This window comes from Macrotis lagotis, chromosome 1 (assembly GCF_037893015.1).
Source record: "Macrotis lagotis isolate mMagLag1 chromosome 1, bilby.v1.9.chrom.fasta, whole genome shotgun sequence".
Lineage (NCBI taxonomy): Eukaryota > Metazoa > Chordata > Mammalia > Peramelemorphia > Peramelidae > Macrotis > Macrotis lagotis.
In genome coordinates this window covers 581,811,809-581,834,729 of record NC_133658.1, presented here as the reverse complement: position 1 = coordinate 581,834,729, position 22,921 = coordinate 581,811,809, and the positions used below count along the sequence as shown (strand labels likewise).

At 33.7% G+C, this 22,921-nt stretch overlaps 1 protein-coding gene across 6 annotated transcripts in view; it reads left to right on the top strand.

The window, feature by feature from the left end:
- LRCH3 (leucine rich repeats and calponin homology domain containing 3) overlaps positions 1-22,921 on the top strand; it is a 150,085-nt gene that overhangs the window by 110,864 nt on the left and 16,300 nt on the right. For 3 of the 6 annotated variants that reach the window (XM_074214729.1, XM_074214727.1, XM_074214726.1), the window contains 5 exons: positions 9,825-9,899; positions 15,357-15,405; positions 15,905-16,012; positions 16,869-16,987; positions 17,647-17,784. In XM_074214729.1, the coding sequence (XP_074070830.1) occupies positions 9,825-9,899; positions 15,357-15,405; positions 15,905-16,012; positions 16,869-16,987; positions 17,647-17,784 (489 nt within the window). The remainder of the gene's footprint in view (positions 1-9,824; positions 9,900-15,356; positions 15,406-15,904; positions 16,013-16,868; positions 16,988-17,646; positions 17,785-22,921) is intronic. The other 3 variants (XM_074214731.1, XM_074214730.1, XM_074214728.1) reach the window with 1 other exon arrangement.

Genomic DNA, 22,921 nt, shown 5'->3' with positions numbered 1-22,921 from the left:
CTTTGTGTTCTACAACCATTGTCCATTTCAGTATGAGAGAGATGAAGCACTTTTAATTTGGAAAATCTTGGAGATTTCTCTAAAATTTTGCTAATGTTTCCATTGTATGAAAGTTTTCATTTAGTGTTACTGAAATCAGAATTAATTGCTTTTTCATGGAAATGATAGAAAATATAATAACTAATAAATTATGAAGATTTGGCCTTCAAAACTGTTCTTAATACAAGATATTTTTAAAATTGTTAATAATTTTGTTAATGATTAAAATGAATAACCTATTTAGTTGAGGATCTTTGAAGGAAAAATCCCAGGATAATGGCAAAAGTTGTAGTTTAACCTAATTTCAATAATGATAGTAATAACAGCTAATATTCACGTAACACTTTAAAGTTTGCAAGACATTGTAACTTGTCTTACCTCTTCTGATTCACACAGCAACCCTACATAGTTGATATTACTGTGTTATCCCTATTCAGAGGAGGAAACTGAAGCTAAGAGAGATCAAGTGATAACTGCTAGTAATGGTTTGAAGTAGCACTTGAACTCAGGTCTTCTTGACTCCACCTATATATCACCATGCTCTATCCATCATGTCATGTAATTGCTGCCTCAATTTTAGGAGACTATGAATTTCTGCAGTTCCTAAGATTGCATTTTTCTTGTATGTTAAAAATTTTCTGGAATGCCTTAATTGTCTGCTTACTAAATTTAAACACAAACCTCTTAATTTCAGAATTAATAAAAACCTGTACTTCTGTTCCACCCCTTATTTTTATTCTGCTGATTGTAGCTAAGATATCATAAAGTATATGAAGGGTAACTTCAGTCCTCCTTTTTTTCCTCTTCCTTTTCCCTATTCCATCCATTGACTTCTTGGTGCCTTAATATCCTATTCTATGAAGGAGTGATCCGATCAACAATTTTTCACTACAAGTCACTGTGACCATCTTGTTGATTAAGAATATGCCTGTGAATAAAATCAGAATGACACAGAAACTATAAGAAACATCATTTTTCCCTTTTAAGGTACAAAGCATATTATCAGACATAGAGAAATTTTTATATCAGTTAAGTATTCTTTCAATTTCTGGTGTCCTGTACTATGCCAGACATAGTGGAAAGGGTGCAATACAGAGTAAATATTTGTGCTCTCTTCCCTCAAAAAATTTATATTATAGGATGATCCAAAGATCTTGGGAAGAGTTATACTTTCAAAATTTGAGGTTTAAAACTGCACTAAGACTTTAGGAACATTCTTTATATATATTTAGATATACAAAATTATCTTGTATACTTGGGGAGACTAAACCATTATGCATAAAGCAACTAACCACTAAACTTTGATTTGGAGTAAAAATGAGTTAAAAGAAGGGAGAAATCATTGTGGGCTGAATCAGTTGTGGAGGGAGATAGATTTTGAGTTGGGTAATCAATGATGATTTCGAGAGAAGGAGGAAGGAGATCATTCCAGAAATAGGAAAGACTGAAATGGGTATTAGCAGTGGATGTTTAGGTGATGGTAAGGAGACCTGTCCCACTGCATTGGGAGGTATTTAGTAAAGAGTAAAGTGAAAACAAAATTGAAGTATCTGTTGAGACATGATTATATTGGACCATGAAAACCAAACAAATCCTTTTTTTGTTTGATTTGATGTTATAGGTTGAAGAGAAGCTTCTTTAAGTTTGCTAAATAAGAGAGTGATATCATGTAATGTTGATTTAAGAAAGTAACCTTTAAGCAGAATAAATTGAAAAAGAGAGATCTGGGAGACCAATTAAGTACATAGTGTAAAACACTGAAATGGGTGCTGGATATGCAAAGATAAAAACAAAACATCCTCTTGTCTTCAAAGGTAAATAAAATATAAGGCAACATGAGGATAGGCAAAATGCTAAGAACTGATGGAAGTAGGAAATAGAAGATGGCATCTGAACAAAACTGGACCTTGAAGGAAGATAAGGATTCTGCAAGACCAGAGCAAAGAGGGAGCTTACTGGAGCATGCTCCTTTTTGTAAATGCCCAGGGGAAGATTCAATGGTGAATTGTTGTATCGCATTAGAATCCAAGACTGATAAATGATAGGACAAGTAGAAGGATAAAGGAACAAGGCATTCCAGAAAGAAGGACAGGGTTTCTGCTTAACACTGAAAGAAAAAGTTGAGGCCAGAGCAAAGGAGATGTATTGTAGAACAACTTGAAACTGGTTTGGAAGCCCCTGTACTTTTCTAGTTGAATGAGAATGAGTACATAAAATAGAAGGGGGAATGAAAGATAAACCAAGGTGATGTTCTAGGACAAATGCGTGACTAGTAGAAAAGGAATATAGGCAAAAATGGAATAATTGGATGAGCTCACTGAAGCAGTTTGTGTACATAGAGAGGAAAAAGAGAAACCTTGAGAGACCCACTTTTCTTAAGACAGAAAAGTAAATAGCAAAGGAAATGGGGAAAAATATTGTTACAGAAACAAGAGAAACCAGGAAAATGCAGTAATACATAATCATTGAATAATAAATCTAGAAAAGACCATAAAATAACATATTTCAGTTTCTTGTTTTTATATACGAAAGAACTTCAGATCTAGAGACATTGTGAGTTCCCCAAAGTTCTATACGTAATTAAGACTAGAACTCCAGAAGTCTCCTCAGTGTACACTTTAGTGCTTTCCACTAAATGTCTATATGTAACATTTTATAACTTATAAAAAAGCTTTCCTTAGCAGAGATGTCCAAACATTCTGTGGCCTTGTTGTTGTATTGATGGGGTGAGTTAACATTTTATTCATGAATGAGTACTGAATTCTGTATATGACCCTTGATGGGTTTTTGTTGGAAGATGTGACCCAGAAGAGCTGAAAGATTGGATACCCCTGCCTTACAACAACCTTATAAAATAGGTAGTACAAATATATTGTTTCCCATTTTACAGCTGAGCCAAGGGGGATAGAAATGAAGTTGTTAATAATAATAATAATAATAATAATAATAATAATAATAATAATAATAATACTTTCAAATGATGTCTGGTTAGTATTGTGCTATACATGTATCATCTTATTTGAGATTGTAACTAATGACACAGAAGGTTAAAACTGTACAGCTCTGATTTTGCTTTTTTTTATCTTCCAAGTCAAAAGATAATAGATAATAAGGATTTAGAGAAAATATGAAATCATTTAATTGCTTTTGAGTTAAGGACACTAGAGCAAAGGATGTGATTTATTACTAAGCTCCACTGTTAGTGATTCTTATATGATGGAAAATATGTGAAGTGTCCTGGGATTGGAGTAAATCAAATGTCCTGATTTGCAAAACAGAGGAAGTAAATATTTCTGGGCCTAAGTTTACTTGCTGAAATGTGCATACTTTATAAATGGTATGGTGGTGTAGTAAACGAAAGCCTGGCTCTGGATTCAGAAAGGCCTGAGTTTAAATCCAGCTTCTGATACTTACTAGTGGCTATGTAACCTTGGACTCAGCTAATAATTACACCTACTTCAATACCTAGCAAACTGCCTTACACAGAGTAAGTGCTTAATAAATTCTAGCTCTTTTTACCATCATTATAACTTTGTACTACTAGCTGTAGTAGATTTTCCCCACCCCAATACATTATCTAATAAAATGTTTGAAAGCAAAATTGTGGAAGCTGAAATTAAAAGGATAGTTGGCAAACATCTAAAATGACTTCTGCTGCTCACTTCTCACCTCCACCTCTCTGGGATGTTCTCACTGTTTTGTTAAAAACTATTTCATCTGAGACTAGTAGAAAGAATGAGAAAACAGATCTGAGCTACTGATGTGTTGAGGTAGAGATAAGAATGTATAAAGGAACTTAATTATCCTAATGTTCTCCTTAGTCTGAGGTTAGATTCTCTTCCAGAGAAAAATGTTGTGAGAAGAGAGAATTAGTTGTGAGGTAAACTGAATAAACAAAGAAGGGATTTATAATATATTTAGAATAAATGATGGTTGGATTTAATTAGGGCAACAGAAAGAAATAAAAGTATTATAATAAATTAAGTAGTATGCCAACATTACCATCACTGTAGGGGAGTACTGTCCTGCTAGTAGTAATAATTATAGTTCTCTGAAATAGTAAAAAATAAAATACCTTCTTTTCCTAGAAGCAGACCTGCTGATACTGAGATTAGCCTAGGTTTCAAGGTAGGACCCGATGATAATTAAATAATAATGCGTCTTTGTGGGAAGAAACATGACTGAGTTATTTAGCATGTTCTAATGTCTCTTTAACACAAGAAATGCTGGAGAGATGGAGACACTGAACTTTGGGAATGTCGAAAGTTTATAGACTTTTTTAAAGTAATGGTTTAGCTTAATAGTGATCAAGTGATTCTGGAAAGAAATGCTGCTCTATAGGAATTAAAATCTTTCTCTTTTTTCCTCATTTATTCTTCTTTTATTCTCATCTTTTCCTCTCTCTTAAACTTCTTGCATTGGTGAAACTGGAGCTGTTTCAATTTGAAGAAAAGGAGACTGGGTGAAGACATGGTTGTTCTCTTTAAGCATCCGAAAGACTAGCTGGTGACACAGCACAGAACCTCTTATCAGGAAAACAATGGCTTATTTTTGACACAAATAAAATAATATTTTTACACAGTAAAAATAAACATCTAATAATAATAATAGCTAGCATTTACATAATGCTATTACATTGTTTGTCCTAGAGTGGTTACCTATAAAAGACACTTTTACTTAAGCTTTTGAAGGATGTTGTTGGACACTGCATTTTATAAAATCAGAGCAGACCTATTTCTACCTACGTAGTTTTCCAGTCTTTGGGGAATGGCAAGTAGTTCAGTTCAACAGAAGAGTAGCTATAGCATATAGCTTGGTGTAGACTAGTCTAGAATTATAAATACAAAGCTCTCAGGCATTCTTTTGAAACCTGTATTCTAGTCAGTCTAGACTACCATTTTGAACACATGTTAAATCTGGGTTCTATATATCTTTTGGCATTTCAACATAGATTTCATGTTTATCTTTAAAGGATTCAACAGGATTTTTTTTTTTTGCGTCAGCTTCTTTGTTCTTGCTATTCCCTCTACCTAGAATATCCCCTACTCTCATCACAAGCTTTTGAAATTCTATTTCTTCCTTAAGAAACTGTTCAAATGCCCAATATTCCTTGATGTCTTCCTTGATCAATCAAATTAAAAATGATTTCCTCTTTCTCTACAAATTAGTCTTGCCATTCACATAAACTACATTTTATTGTGATTATATAATAGGTAAGAATGTAATGTCTGAAGGTTAATTATATTCTTTATATGGAACCTTACATTTGGATATGAAATCTTAATTGTTTTAATCAATAATTTTTTTAGGTTTTTTTTTTTGCAAGGCAGATGGGGTTAAGTGGCTTGCCCAAGGCCACACAGCTAGGTAATTATTAAGTGTCTTGAGACCGGATTTGAACCCAGGTACTCCTGACTCCAAGACCAGTGCTTTATCCACTACACCACCTTGCCACCCCCTAATCAATAATTTTTTTAAGAAAGATTTTATTTATTTTGAGTTTTACAATTTTCCCCCCAATCCTGCTTCCCTCCCCCCACCACCCACAGAAGGCATTCTGTTAGTCTTTACATTGTTTCTATGGTATACATTGATCTAAGTTGAATATGATGAGTGAAATCATATCCTTAAAGAAGAAAAATAAAGTATTAAGAGATAGCAAAATTACATGATAGGATAATTGGTTTTTTCCCCCTAAATTGAAGGTAATGGTCTTTGGTCTTTGTTCAAACTCTACAATTCTTTCTCTGAATACAGATGGTATTCTCCATCACAGATAGCCCAAAATTGTCCTGGTTGTTTGCTTATAATCACTATAATATAATATAATTAATATAAGTTTGCTTGTAATGTAATCAATAATTTTTTACAATTTTCTTTTTCATCTTTTTTTAATTTTAGAAAGGTTTTATTTTCAGTTTTACAATTTTTCCCCACTCTTGCTTCCCTCCCCCCACCCCCCACAGAAAGGAGTTTGTTAGTCTTTATATCATTCCCATAGTATGCAGTGATCTAATTTGAATGTGATGAGAGAGAAATCATATCCTTAAGGAAGAAACATATAGTATGAGATATAGCAGAATTACATAATAAGACAGTTTTTAAAAAATTAAATTAAAGGTACATAGAAAGTCTTTGGTCTCTGTTCAAATTCCACAATTCTTTCTCAGGATACAGATGGTATTCTCCATCACAGATATCCCAAAATTGTGCCTGATTGTTGCCCAGTTGGTATGAGCAAGTCCATTAAGGTTGATCATCACTCCCATGTTGCTGTTAGGGTTGTACAATGTTCTTCTGGTTCTGCTCCTCTCACTCAGCATCAGTTCACGCAGATCCTTCCAGGCTTCCCTGAATTCCCATCCCTCCTGGTTTCTAATAGAACAATAGTGTTCCATGACATATACCACAGTTTGTTAAGCCATTTCCCAATTGAAGTACATTCACTCAATTTCCAATTCTTTGCCACCACAAACAGGGCTACTGTGAATATTTTTGTACAAGTGATGTTTTTACCCTTTTTCATCATCTCTTCAGGGTATAGACCAAGCAATGGTATTGCTGGATCAAAGGGTATGCACATTTTTGTTGCCCTTTGGGCATAGTTCCAAATTGCTCTCCAGAAAGGTTGGATGAGTTTACAGTTCCACCAACAATGCATTAGTGTTCTAGATTTCCCACATCCCTTCCAACGTTGATCATTGTCCTTTCTGGTCATATTGGCCAGTCTGAGAGGTGTGAGTTGGTATCTCAGAGATGCTTTAATTTGCATTTCTCTAATAATTAGTGATTTAGAGCAATATTTCATATGACTATGGATCACTTTGATCTCCTCAGCTGTAAATTGCCTTTGCATATCCTTTGACCATTTGTCAATTGGGGAATGGCTTGTTATTTTATAAATTTGACTCCATTCTCTATTTTAGAAATGAGTCCTTTGTCAGAAATAGTAGTTGTAAAAATTATTTCCAAGTTACATTTTTTTTTATCTTGGTTACAGTGGTTTTGTTTGTGTAAAAGGTTTTTAATTTTATGTCATCAAAATTGTCTAATTTTTTTTAGTGATCTTCATCTCTTCCTTGGTTATAAACTTCTTCCCTTTCCATAGTTCTGACAAATAAACTATTCCTTGATCTCCTAGTTGCTTATAATATCTTTTAAATCCTGTACCCATTTTTGATCTTATCTTGGTATAGAGTGTGAGATAATGGTCTAATACAAGTTTCTACCATACTAACTTCCAATTTTCCCAACAGTTTTTATTAAAGAGAGAGTTCTCACAGAAGCTGGACACTTTGAGTTTATCAAACAGCAGATTACTATAATTGTTTCCTGCTGTCTCTTTTGCACTAGTCTATTTCGCTGATCCACCACTCTATTTCTTAGCCAATGCCAGACAGTTTTGATGACTGATGCTTTATAATATAATATTAGATCTGGTAAGGCTAAGCCACCTTCTTTTCTACTTTTTTTTCATTAAATCCCTGGATATTCTTGACTTTTTGTTTCTCCATATAAATTTAGTGACAATTTTTTCTAGCTCATTGAAGTAATTTTTTGGAAGTTTAATTTGTAAGGCACTAAAAAAAAGTAGTTTAATTTAGGTAGAATTGTCATTTTTATTATATTAGCTTGACCTATCCATGAGCAATTGATATTGTGTTTTATAGTTGTTTTCATAGAGTTTTGAGTCTAACTTGGCAGGTAGACTCCCAAGTATTTTATATTGTCTGAAGTTACCATAAATAGAATTTCTTTTTCTAGCTCTTGCTGCTGTATCTTGCTAGTAGTATATAGAAATGCTGAGGATTTACGTGGGTTTATTTTATAACCTGTGACTACTAAAGTTGCTAATTGTTTCTAGTAGTTTTTTTTAGATTATTTTTTTTTAGGATTCTCTGAGGTATATCATCATGTCATCTGCGAAGAGTGAGAGTTTATTTCTTCCTTCCCAATTCTAATTCTTTCAATTTATTTTCTTCTCTTATTGCTGAAGCTAATATTTCTGATACAATATTGAATAGTAATGATGATAATGGGCATCCTTCACCCCTGATTTTTTTGGGCATGCCTCTAGCTTATCCCCATTGCATATAATGCTTGTTGATGGTTTCAAATAGATACTGCTTATCATTCTAGGGAGCAATCTATTTATCACTATGCTCTCTAGTGTTATTAGTAGGAATGGGTGCTATATTTTGTCAAAGGCTTTTTCAGTATCTATTGAGATAATCATATGATTCCTGTTAGATTTGTTATTGATATAGTCAGTTATTCTAACAGTTTTCCTAATATTGAACCAACCCTACATTCCTGGATAAATCCTGTTTGGTCATGGTGTATTATCCTAGTGATAACTTGTAATTGCTGAGATTTTTATTTAAGATTTTTGCATCCATATTCATTGGGCAAATTGATCTATAATTTTCTTTCTTTGTTTTGATTCTTCCTGGTTTAAGTATTAGTACCATAATGGGGTAATAGAAGGAGTTAGGCAGAGTTCCATCTTATTATCTTATTATCTTATCCTCCTATTTTTCCCAAGAGTTTATATAGAATTGGAACCAATTGCTCCTTAAATGCTTGATAGAATTCACTTGTGAATCTCTCTGGCACTGGAAATTTTTTTTTTTGTTTAATTGTTCACCTACATATTTTGAACAAGAGACAATATAGTTTCACTTTTTTCTCTCTGAGGTCATAAAAAGACAAAAATACATTTAATATCTCATTTAGACAACTCTAGGTCTATACCTGAGGTTGTCTATATGAAATTTATATTCCTAGTTTTAGATATTTTTAATTAAAATTTAACTGAATTCATCATTTTAAATTTTTTATTACTTAGTCAAAATTTATCTCCACTATCTCTTTGAAAAATCCTGTCTCCAGTTTCAAGTCCCTTTTAAAAAATGTTTTTATTCACCTTATTATAAATTAAATTTGAACATGTATTAGTTCCTCTTACTCAATATCTATAATTGTACATATCCGTCAGAAATATACATTTATTAATAACATACAATGTGAATTTTAAATATTTCGGTTTTCAGTTCAAGTGTTTTAAAATTATGTAATGAATGCCTTCGTTGTGTGTGTGTGTGTGTGTGTCTGTGTGTATGTGTGTCTATGTGTGTGTGTGTGTGTGTGTGTGTGTGTGTGTGTGTGTATGTAGCCCACAGCATACTCTTTATTGCTTTTTAAAATCATTTTTATTTTAATATAAGAATCTGATTAAGTGATAGTATATGTTTTATCATTCCTATAAAGTAAAGACTGCCTAATTGTTTATAAATCATTCCTCTGCTACTTTGTCACACAGAATCATATCTTTATTAGATTCAAATATAATTTACTCTGAACTGGATTTTTATTTGATAATTTTTCACGAGGCACTTATACTATTCAACTAAAACTAGTTTTAGATTTAAATCCTTTTAATCCATGTAATTTTGATGTAAATTTTCACTTTTTTATGTTAAAAAATTATTATGTTCTTGTCTGTTTCTCTTCATATTATAAAATATTTTTCATGAAATTCATTTCAGGCTTATTAAATACTGAAGTGTTGCAGAATTAGGAGGATAATGTTACACACAATGGAAATTTTTCTTTTATATTGAGTTTGGTTTGATTGTTAACAAATATTCTCTTCCTGCCCTTTCAACTTGAAATCAGACATAAGAATATATAAATGACCTCTTCTTTTTCTTTTCTAATCTTGCTAATTTTACTAACATAAATGCTGCCTTCTTTTTATCTTTCTTTGCCTTTTTGGAATTCAGTCGATGTCAGGGTTGACTCAAGTGGGCTGTGTTACTACTACCCTGCCTCATTCTTCTGCCTTCAGACCTCTCAAGGTATCTTGTTAATATAAATTCACCAGAAAATGGGGGTGGGGGTGGGGAGAATGTATCTTTTGTTTTTTAAATCTGTGTTGTTTGCCAATGCAGTAGTTCAGTAACAATTTCTGATTAAGGTTAATTTCTTATTTCTTTTACAGTTTTTATTGATATTTTCTGTTTCTTATATCATCATAGTTTTCCCGAATATGCCTCTCTCTCCACCTCTCAGAGAGCCATGCTCAGATGACAGAGTATTTTAGACAGGGGGAGAAAAAAAGTCAATACAACTGATAACTTGAAAAAATTTGAAAATAAGTATAATGTTCAACCCGCTGTAGATCTCTCATTTCTATGAAGGGATGAATGTGGGGTGTCTTCTCATCTCTCTTTATTCAAGTCCTACTTCATCTTTATGATTTTGTTACATTTACTTTTTTATTTTTTTGATGTATAGCTGTTTTTTCCCCACTTACATAGTTATATTTAATTTATAACACTATTTTGGTGTTTATTTCAGAATCTTTTCATATACCAAATGTGTGTGACTACATTAATTCTGTTGGTTTAGAGTTTTTCAAATGTCATTTGATTATCTTCTCAACAGAGTTTTTTGTCATCAGTAAGTCTGTTACTTTGGTAAAAATACAAAATCAGATTAAAACTAATAACATCATATTTTACCTCTTAGAATAGATCATGTTATGACACTTTCCAAACCTAAAAACAGCAAAATTTTCCACAGAAATATTAATCTTATAAAGAAGAAAAGAATTTATCTATTTAAGGGTTGTCTATTCTGCCCTCTACTCCCAGTCTGTTAATGACAGAAAAATAATAAACTGTGATAATCTCTCTCTCTCTCTCTCTCTCTCTCTTTAGTTTTTGCAAGGCATTGGGGTTAAGTGACTTGCCCAAGGCCACACAGCTAGGTAATTATTAAGTGTCTGAGGCCAGCTTTGAACTCAGATACTCCTGACTACAGGGCTGGTGCTCTATCCACTGTGCCACCTAGCCACCCCTGTTAATCTCTTTTTAAAGACCTGCAGGGAAGGCAATTCTACAAATTTTGTTAGTAATCCATACTTAAGTTAATAAGCTTAATTGTCAAGAAATTAATCTTATCTCACTTGAACCCATCATGGTGCAATTTAAGCCCATTTTTGCTTGTTATATTCCAGATTTGTTCATGAAGTCCTGTTTGGCATAATGAGAAATATGAAGCCCTGAAAAACTAAAGGAAATTCCTCCCCTCCTTTTTTTTTTTGTTTGTTTTTGCAAGGCAATGGGGTTAATGAATTGCCCAAGGTCACACAACTAGGTAATTATTAAGTGTCTGAGATCGGATTTGAATTCAGGTCCTCCTGACTCCAGGGTCCGTACTTTACCCACTCTGCCACCTAACTGCCCCACCTTTTTTTCATTTTTAGCCTAATTTTTATGATTTCTTTCTAGCTCTAAGTTTAACCAATTTCTTCTTAGCTAATCACCATTTTAAGTAAATTAATCCTCATTTTGTCAATGTGTTGATCAGATCCTCTTTGGAAAACTTAGAAAATACTTTAACAAAAATCAAGTTATGAATGGTTTTACCCCAATGGAAGAGCTTCCATCTGTTGATGAGCTCAGCTAAGTTTTGTGGTAATAAAGTCATCCTCTTTCCAGTCCCCCAGGACAGAACTTAGAATTGAAGAAATCACATGATTCTAAGTCATCAGGTGCGTCTCAGAGTCTCTCTACAGCATTCCTGACAACCGTCTATCCTTCATCTGAGAACCTCTGAAGGCAGTTTTTTTATTTGAGTAGCTATAGTTGATAAAGTTATTTTTTTTTAATTTTTATTTTTCTAGGTTTTTGCAAGGCAAGCAGGGTTAAGTGGCTTGCCCAAGGCCACACAGCTAGGTGATTATTAAGTGTCTGAGACCGTATTTGAACCCAGGTACTCCTGACTCCAGGGCTGGTGCTTTATCCACTACGCCACCTAGCCGCCCCTAAAGTTATTTTTCATATTGAGCAAAAGTTTGCCTTTCTATTGTTTTGCTATATGGAGCCAAGTAAATTCAGCAAGTATTTATTAAGGGCTTAATATGTGCAAGACACTATTCTAGGTAATGGGGATACAAAGACAAAAACAAAATAGTTGCTGCCTTTATTTCCATCTCTTTTGTATTCATTGTTCAGTCATTTTTTAGTCATGTCTGATTCTTCCTGACCCTTTGGCAAAGATACAGAAGTGGTTTGTCTTTTCCTTCTCCAGCTCACTGAATAGATGAGAAAGGTTAAGTGACTTCCTCAGGGTCACACATCTAGTAAATGTCTGCAGCTGGATTTGAGCCTTCTTGATGTGAGACCTAGTAGTCTATCCACTCTACCACTTATCTGTCTATCTCTAAAAACTCTTTATGAAAACAATTTTTAAACATGTCTAGGGCATTCTTGAAAATAAAATGAAATAGTCAGATTTTCTCAGAGTTCTTTAGCAGACCTCATATTTATAGTCAGTCTGAAAGGTAGACAAAAGTTCAAGATCTCACTGTGGTTATTGTTTGTGGATTATTAAAAAAGCATTTGATTCGGAACAACACTATCTTCAAGACTTGCTTTGATAGATGTGTCTTATACATGCATTAAAACCTTAGACTATTCTTTGAATCTTGTAATATCACAAATAACTTTATTTGAAGAATAAAGTTTGAGGAATATTTGAAGAGCCTATAATTATTTGTATCAACTAAGGCATAAAACAGGAATATATACATATTATGCATGCACACACACACGCACACAGCTCACCTAAAGTTTTTTGCTACTCTTATGAAGGATGTCCAGCACATTTCCTATAGATGGATGGTGGCATGCTCCAGAGGCTTCTTTGTACAAATGATATTGTACTAATTACATCAAACCATGGAACAGTTCCTTAAATGTTCCCTTTAATGAAAGAGTTCCTTAAATAAAATACATAATCAAAAGAATTGGCTTCATTAAATACAGAGAAAAATTGGATAAAAAGAACTTTATTATCCAGATTTTTATATGATATTAAATGAACAGCATCTTATAGAGATTATCTGTTCATATACATGTTGAATAGTGAAGTAGAATGATCAAGTAGACCTAGAAGTAAACTGGGAACTGGGTTATATTGCATTTTAGAAATTGGGCAGTATTTTTTTTTTGGTGACCCCAAGCTTCTTGATATATGATATGAAGGCTCATATCTCTAATGGCAATATTCTTTTTAATGATACTACATTTATTAGAATACTAGTCTCTGATGAATTTAAATTGACAGTCACTGAAAAGACAAGAGATAGCTATTTGGTGAGTATGTTAACATTCTATAATAGTAGGGAAGAATTACTCAGAAAAGTATTGTCTGTTATCATCATCTTCATTTTCTTATTCTACTGCTTCTCAGTCCTTTTCAGTCTGGCTTCAAGCCCTGCCCCTAGCTGAAATGATTTTCCCCAAGGTTATCAACAGGCTCTTCACTGGTTAGTTCAGTGTCCTTTTCTCATTTCTCTTTCCAGCTTTGGATACCATATATCATTCCCTTTGCTTGTGCTCTCTTCTCCCTTGGCTTTTAAAATAGTATTCCTCTTTGGGTCTCCTGCCTTTCTCTCCACTCCTCAATCTTAGATTTTCATCTGTCTTCTCCACTAGTTTAGAAACCAAAGCTCTGATCTAGGTTCTCTTTCTACATTCTCTTTCTGGGTTATCACATCTGCCAGCATCAGAGGCAACTAGTTGGAACAGTAAGCCTGAGTTCAAATCCTGCTCCGGATACTTCCTTGCCATCTGAACCTGGGAAAGTCCTTCTCAACATAGCTTCTTCTTTGGGTTTTTTTAAGTCATTTTTGTTTTTGCTCCTTTTTTTTCTTTGCAAGCCTCAGTTTATACTGAACTTCAGCCATCTTAACCCTGTTGATTTAGGTCTTTAATGACTTTTTAGTTTTTTTTTCCTAGATTGGATTCTTTCTGTCATCTTTGGAATTTTTTTTAATATAACTTTTTAAAATCTGAGTTTATCAGAGAGCTCCCCATATAGCCACATTTATTCAGATATCTTCTTCCTCTCTTCCCCATTAAAATTATTTACAACTTTATTGTTAAACTTTCCTGAGCTGACTTCCCTTTAATAACCACAGGCTGTTGAATCCACCTGTTTTTTTTCTCTAATCCTGTAAAATCCTTTTTAAAGTACTCACCAGAGAAGCTAGGTGGCACAGTGGATAGAGTACTGACCCTGCAATCAGGAAGACCTGAGTTCAAATGAGGCTATCATTCGTATGCAAACTAAAAGACTTAATGTGTGACCTTGGGCAAGTCACTTAACTCCATTGCCTTGCAAAAACAAAAAAGTAAAGTACACATCACGTTGCTATAAAACCAATATTTATGTAGCACCTCTTTCCTTTTAGGTAAAGATTAAATATGATAATTATTCTAAAACACTTAGCATTAATAAATGCTTTTCCTTCTTTTCTTTCTACTTTAAGATATGCAGAGTACTTTACAGATCTCTCATTTGATGCTCAGAACATCCTTAGGAATTAGGGGCTATTATTAATCCCACTTTTACAAATGAAAAAACTAAAGCTGAAACAGAGATTAAATGACTTTCCCAGGGTCACTTAGCTAGTCTTGATGTCAAATTTAAACTCTACCATGCCACCTTGTTACCCTGGTATACCAGGGTATACCAGGATCCTCCTCTTCCTTATCAATTATAAGCTGCTTTCTCCTAAAGTTTCATGTACTTTCACTTTGTTTTTGCTAGTCCAAATCATAAGGTCTGGCAGTTCTATTCATCATTTCCTTCTATCTACTAAAACCTGAATTGATCAATAAGAAAGGCTTATTAGTTCCCTAGGATCCAAGAATTCAAAACATTTTACAATTTGAAATATTCAAAAACTTTTCCTTGAGACAGAGTATACCTCCAAATATACTTTCCTTATCTAAAATTCATAAACTGCTCCTTCCTTCTTTTGGCTAGCCTTAGATCAGTACTTCCACACATTCTTTCTTCTGCCCTTAGTACTTTGTTAGATATTCTAGGAAAGCACTGCTGTAAAATGGAATTTTGTTCTAATGCCTTTCCTGTGTTCTTCCTGTAAAGTATACTATATATATACATATATATATATATATATATATATATATATATATATATATATATATATATATGTATATATATATATATATCATATATAATATAATAGTTTTTTTTATCCAAAATGGTTCATGAAGCAGAGCTTTTCCTGTTTCCATAGGAGCACATATTCTTCTATCACTCATATGCAAACTAAAAGACTAAATTTAACCTCTAAAGAAAATTAACAAATCTTTGTATCTGATTTTTATTTCCAAGTGAAAGGTCATACTTTCCTTACACATTCTCAAAGGAATCATGGGTTTAAGTAATTACTTCCCATTGAATTATAACTATTGACATTTGTCTATCCACAGAATGATGACAGACCTACCATCTCACCAAGTTCACCTACAATCCAAACAGGTAATAGCACAAAATCACAGTTAAGCAGCTTCAAATTAGATTACTCCTTCATATAATGAGAATTTTTTTTGCTAATTGTTTTTCAAAAGGCAAATATTTCCATGCTGTAACTTCTTTATCTGAAGTAGAAATTAAAAAAAATAAAATGGATGCCATTATGACCCTTTGATGGGTTGGACAGATTAGTCACCTAATTTTTATTAGCTTTTGAAATGAAAAGTGGACAGCCTAAAAGTTTTTAAAAAATTCATGCACTGTCAATTCAAATAACACTTTCAGAGAGATTAAAATATTTGTATAAAGTAAAAATATTCTGTATGTAGGCCTTCCTACCTTTCCCATACTTTTTTGTGATGTGCAAAATTAATTTTCGTGCTGTTTTCTTGTTTTAATTTGATGCTTATTTGTCTATTCATTAAACATTTTTACTTTAAGATTTCTATTACATTTTAATTTATTTCATTCTCAATTTTTTTTTTGTCTTTCCATGATGTCTCAGTACACCTTTCCCCTCCATATTCTCCTGCTGCTTCTCCCTTTAGAAACCATCCCCAACGACCAGAAAGTTTTCTTTTCCGAGCAGCTGTCAGAGATGAAACAAATAAAGGTATGTGATAGTACTGAAGAAGACAGCTTATGGGGCAGCTAGGTGGCACAGTGGATAGAGCACCGGCCTTGGAGTCAGGAGGACCTGAGTTCGAATCCGGCCTCAGACACTTAATAATTACACAGCTGTGTGGCCTTAGACAAGCCACTTAACTCTGTTGCTTTGGAAAATCTTAAAAAAAAAAAAAGAAAAAGAAAATGACAGCTTGTATACTGCAGAATGAGACTAATGTGTTCTATTCTTTTCGGTCTCTGCACCTCATTATCATGCCAAAAGTGTAAAACATATCCTTATCTGTGATCTCACTGCCATGTGACCTATCGAAAATAAAACAATACTATTTGCATTAAAAGTTGTACTTGTTTCCATCTTAGCCAGCTAGTAAAACAAGAAATAATGATTGTAGAAATGAATATAATGAAAAAATAGAATAACCTTTTTGAATTATGCAGAATTGACTTTCTTCCTTTTCTGAATTCCCTCTGAGATTATTATATTTTTTCTATGTTGGTACAGCCTGGTCTCTTCATTTTTGAATAATGAAAATAATTATAAAATAAACTACTTGTTACTTTGTAACTTGTTAATTTGATAGTTTTCAGCCTGGGCCCAGAAGGGAAAAGAAATAACCAAGGAGCAGAAACAAATGTTCTAACTCTTCTAAATATGAACATGGAGACTCTGACTGTTCTGAAGTAGAAATATTAGTATGAGGTTTTTTAAAAAAATCTAACCACAAAGTTAACCACATAGAGAAATCATCCCGCTTGTTTGTTTATTCAAAACAAGTGTGTTCGTGTTCATGCAAAGCTTGGTGTTTATCTGATCTAGTCTTTTATTTTCATGGTTTTTATAGGTCATTCCTCACCCCTTCCTTCTTCTGCTACTTCAGCCTCTGAATCTGCAGATTCTAGATCAAGACAGAATTCCAAACTACGTGAGGAAGAGCTGGAGTTAATTGATCAATTACGAAAGGTATGTATTCCTGTTACCTTTGAGTGGTACCACTGTAGTCAAGCATCATGACATCATTCATTAATCCTGACAACAAAGGCCCATTTACTGAGAACATTAAGTATGTTCTGTCTTGATTGTAAAGTGGAAAATAAATTCTTCTTTCATTAGCATTATGTCACTTCTTAGCCTCTGAATCAGTGCTACTAAGATAAACAGATTTTTTTTTTGGAGACTTCAGGACATGATTAAATGTAAAAGATGAGATTTAAAATCTAAAGAAATTTCAAAGTCCTTTACATTTTTTCTTGCTGAAGGAGGAGAAGAATGTAACCTATTATGAGCATATAGATTGTAGTGAACAATTTATTTTACACTGGGACTGAAAGATCAGTTCACAGAAAATACGTATGATTAGTTTTATAATGTGCCTTCATCTAGTTGCCTTACATACTCTAGAAGATAGAGAATGTAACTTTTGAACCCCGGCAATTTATTCTCACACTTGAAATAGAAAGAGAATATAAGTATTGCACCATTTTAGTAATCTTTTTTTCTCAATTTTTGAATGATTTCATATGCAAATGAAATGTCTTTTCATAGTCTTCTCAGGTCCTTTCCTTCTTTGTAATATTTCATATTAAAATGTATTATAATGTGTAGTCTTTTCTTTTATCCAGAATATTGAGTTTCGGTTGAAAGTTTCTCTGCCATGTGATCTTGGAGCAGCTCTTACTGATGGTGTTGTTCTTTGTCATTTGGCCAACCATGTGCGGCCTCGATCTGTTTCCAGTATTCATGTTCCCTCACCTGCTGTAGTACGTATATAATTTTTTTTTACTTTTTGCAAGGCAGTGGAGTTAAGTGACTTGCCCAAGGTCATTCAGCTAGGTAATTATTAAGTGTCTGAGGCCAGATTTGAATTCAGGTCCACCTGACCACAGGACCAGTGCTCTATCCACTGCACCACCTAGCTGCCCTATAAGTATTAGAGAACAGTTGGTTAATTGACAGATTAACTCAATCTTTTTAGTTTTTGCAAGGCAGTGGGGTTTAAGTGGCTTGCCCAAGGCCACACAGCTAGGTAATTATGTGTCTGAGGCCAGATTTGAACTCCTGACTCCAGGGCTGGTGCTCTATCCACTGTACCACCCAGCCGCCCCCAACTCAATCTTTTTAATAGCCTAAATGATACTTTACATGTTTACATTTTTAGTTAGATTTAAATTTTCATATCCTATTTACCTATTGATTTAATAGTAGTAACAAATTTATTTTGTGCCCCAAGTTTTACCAAACACATTCCTCCACATAAACCTGTGCTAGGCAATGAAAATATTAACTCCATTATATACAAGATAACAATTTGGTGAATATTGTAAATACACATTTGTGTTTTATTTATTTACATTAGTAATTTTCTGTATGAAGAATTAGGATTAAGGGAAAAGGAAGAAACCCATGAGATAGAAAAGAAAAACGTAAGAAAAATTTGTGAATGAAGTGTTCATTCAGGTTCTGTAGGGGTTTTTTAAGTTTAGTTTAGTTTGGGTTTTCTTCCTCTGGATGTAATAGCATTGTCCATAGCCAGTCTTCTAAGTTTGTACTAGCTCTCTGAACTCCTGAGAGGAGCTGCATTTGTCATGGGTGATCAACTCACAATGTTGCTGTAAATGCATACATTGTTCTCTTGGTTCTATTTCCTTCTCTCAGGATCCATAATTCGTTCTGTGCTTTTCTAGAGTTCGACCATTAATGGTTTCTTATGGAACATTAGTACTCCATAATATTCATATACCATAACTTATTCAGCCATTCTCCTATTAATGGGCATCCCCTCAATTCCAATTCTTTGCCACTACAAACAGAGCTGCTTTGAATATTTTGGAATATGTGGGAGTTTTCCCAATTTTATGATTTCTTCTGGTTACAGGCCTAGTATTAGTATTGCTGAGTCAAAGGGTATGATTGGTTTTATTGCTCTTTGGGCAGAGTTCTATAATACTCTCTAGAGAGATTAAGTTATATGCTTATAATCACATAACTTGGAATTATTGGAATTGCATTTTAAACCTAAGTCTCCTGAATCCCAGGATTCTTCAGACTAAAGTACAATTTGTATTTTCATTAAATAGACAATTCTTCTCTTTTCATTTGTACCTAATATACATATAGGCCTATTGAATTTTGTCTTTATCATGTTCTTACCCTAGCCTCTCCAAAGGTAATGCCTTGCTTCTGTCTTACAACTTTTAGATTCTTCTGATCAGAAGAAAGTGTTTCTGTGTGTCTTAGACCCTGAGTTTGACTCCTGTGTCCAGCAACATGATCATATATCAGATACTCAGGAAAAAAGACTGAAAATCTTGGGCTAATCTCTAGAAGATTTGAATGAATTCTTCTTCATCTAATAAAATTCAGAATGGGGCCAGTCAGGACTAAGTACATAGTCCATCATTTGTATGCCTTAAGAAGCAGCTAGCCATCTTTTTATGCTGAGATTAGAAAATATATCCAGGTGTATAAAAAGAAGACTGCCAGAAACCATTGTATAGAAACAAACTCAGTGGACCAAAAAACATCTTATTTTGTTCTTGAGTAGATAGGAATCAGCATATTATTGGAGGAAGTCACTAAAGAAGAAGTTTATTCTCTATTCTGTACACTTCCTGGTTTCTCTTAGTTGAGTTAACAAGCTATCATTTCCTAAAATATAATTAGCATTATTTTTTCAAAAAAAAAATCACTTTCAAAAACTTACAGTGCTAGATTTTTAGGGAAAAATTTCATTTGGACCAAGTAAAGGTTCCTTTTCTTCAACCACCATTTCAGTATTTTCCATTAAATCATGTAAAATAAGTATGAGAAAAATTAAGCACTTTGATAATTACTCAGCTAGTTGGGTAGTTTAATAAATGAAAATACTTAACTTATTTTGCTATTGAACTAGGAAATAGCACGAATAATAACCTTTTAAAATTTAATTGGCAGGACAGGAGACTCTGAACAATAAATTTACAATTTCAAGGAAGAACATTAACTCTGGAAATGCTAAGGTTTAGCACACTGAAATTATCTCAGAAAAGAGAATGGAATGACATACTTATGGCTTTCCTATAACAAATAAATTCTTTAAGTGAAATCTCAGATTAGTTATTATCCTGTAAAGTTAACAACAACTGGATAGTGTGACTCTTAACTAAATTGAAAAATAGGGGAAAAAGAGATTTAAAGTTAATCGAAGTTTATTTAACCAAAATGTTATTTAAAAAAATAAGAAATCTTTTTGTTCTCTCAATGCTTAGCATGGTGCCTAGCTTATAGTATGTTCTTAATAGTTATTGATTGATTCATTTATCAAGGATGCTGAGGGTTCCTAGAGCACATTTTAAATGGCAGTTGAGATTATTGTTTGTCCTTGCCCAAACATCTGAAGAGCTCCAAAGCTTAGAGTTATCTATTTTAGAGTTCTCATATTAAACCTGAAAAGGAAATCTTTTTTTTTTTTTAATGGGTCCTTATCAGGGGCAGCCAGGTGGCGTAATGGATAAAGCACCGGCCTGGGAGTCAGGAGTACCTGGGTTCAAATCCGGTCTCAGACACTTAATAATTACCTAGCTGTGTGGCCTTGGGCAAGCCACTTAACCCCATTGCCTTGCAAAAACCTAAAAAAAAAAAAAGGGTCCTTATGACCCACAAAGACAAAAATGGGGTAGGGAGGTGGCATAGTGTATTGAGCACTGGTCCTGGAGTCAAGTGGATCTGAGTTCAAATGTGCCCTCAAACACTTAACAATTACCTAGCTGTGTGACCTTGGGCAAGTCACTTAACCCTTTTGCCTTAAAAATAAAATAAAACAGGTCCTCATATCTCCATATCTCATGATTGTTATTGATGGTGGATTTTTTCAGTGCTTTAAAGGATAGGGTCCCATATTTCTTGCTTCCTCACCATGTAGGTGCTGGATTTTTTCCTCCCCCCAATCCTCTTTCCCTCCATTATGTTCCCATCTCTCTTGAAGTTATATCTATCACATACTCACCTTCTTGGAAGTAGCTAATATAGTCACTCTTTATCAACTCCCTCAGAAAGACTTACCTAGAGAAAAATGATATTCATCCCTTCTTAATTGGATCAGTCTCTTTTCCAAGAGAAAATTCCTAGAGTGAAGATAGCAACTAGTGTATATTTTCTTTATGTACCATACCCAGAAAGTGTACTAAAATATTTCATTTTTTCTATCTGAAAAGGATCCCTTTATCCTTACAATAAAGGAACTGACTCTTCTATTGCCTTAAAACAGATTTTTTTTCCTTTTACTTTTGAATCAATTTGGATCTGATAATTAATAGCACAGCCTAGGGACAGCTAGGTGGTACAGTGGATAGAGGACCAGCCTTGGAGTTAGGAGGACCTGAGTTCAAATGCAGCCTCAGACACTTAATAATTGCCTAGCTGTGTGATCTTGGACAAGTCACTTAACCCCATTGCCTCAAATAAAATAAAAATAGCACAGCCTAGGCCCAGGACCACAGTTCCATCACCTATGTTCCCTGCATCTTTAAGCACTCTCATAAAGTCTATGGGAATGACAACATAGTACTATGGAAAGTGTACGTGGGTTCAGATTATGTCTGTGTGACATCGGCTAAGTTCTTCAAGTCTCTTTTTTCATCTATAAAATTAGAAGATTAGATGAGGTCATCTCTTCCACCTCTAGATTGATAATCCTCCAACTCTTTAGTATAGATTTAGCCTCTCATTTCAATTTTCACTGTTTCTTAACTTTGTGTCCCACCTGCTGGAGGGCCATGTCCATAGTTACTTCTGGTACCAAGGTATGAGAGTCACTAAATTCCACTTTTGAAGACATTACCTACACCCATCAGCTTATTTCTCCAAATAAATTTTCCCTTTGACAACCTAACTGATTGTTTAATCCTAGACCTAAGTATAAAAGATACAGGATTGGAAGAAGAACTGGTCATATGAATTTCCTGGTTATTCTGACAAGGTAAAAACATATAAGCTAGGAGAGGAATATGTCTAATAGAAACTTATGAGACCAAAATGGTTTTCTAGAACTTAGAACAGTGTGATTACAAGCATTGGTAGGAACCATCAGGCACAATAGCTATGCAAGGAAACAATTATTAGCAGTTTTTTTTTTTTTTTTTTTTAGGTTTTTGCAAGGCAAAAGGGGTTAAGTGGCTTGCTCAAGGCCACACAGCTAGGTAATTAAGTATCTGAGGCCGGATTTGAACCCAGGTACTCCTGATTCCAGGGCAGGTGCTTTATCTACTATGCCACCTAGCTGCCCCGGCATTTTTTTTTCCACTAAAGATAGACATTTGGAAAATTAGTTACTTCTAGTACAAATTTTGAAGTTCAAATATTATTGTCACTTAAAAGAAGCATCCAGAATCTTTAACCTATTCAGAAGCAAATAGTTTTATTTAGTTAATTCCTTTTTCTAATTCTTATATTACACAATCAAAGCCCCCTGACTAGAATAATTGCATTATATTGTTATGTAATAATCATGTTTTATTTAAAATTTATTTAATCACATATGTGTTGTTGCATGATTATAAACACAAGTGCATGTATACATACATGTATGTATTGTATGTGCCTGTGTTTAGTTAATAATTCTCTTTTTTTTAGTACTTGCCTTACACAAAGTTTCCTGCTGGAACTATTTTACTCTTTGTTTTGTATGTATATGTATGTGTTGTAGATGAGGGTCTATCCCAGTCCTATTAATTCCAGTGCCTTTTCTCTGATAATTATTTCCTGTTTCTCCTGTTTATAACTTGCTTTATCTATACTTGTTTGCATGTTTTCTCCACGCCCCCCTCCTCCCCATTACATTATAGGTTCTTTGAGGCAGGGACTGTCTTTTGCCTCTTTTTATATCCCCAAAACAGTACAATGACAGGTACATAATAGGCA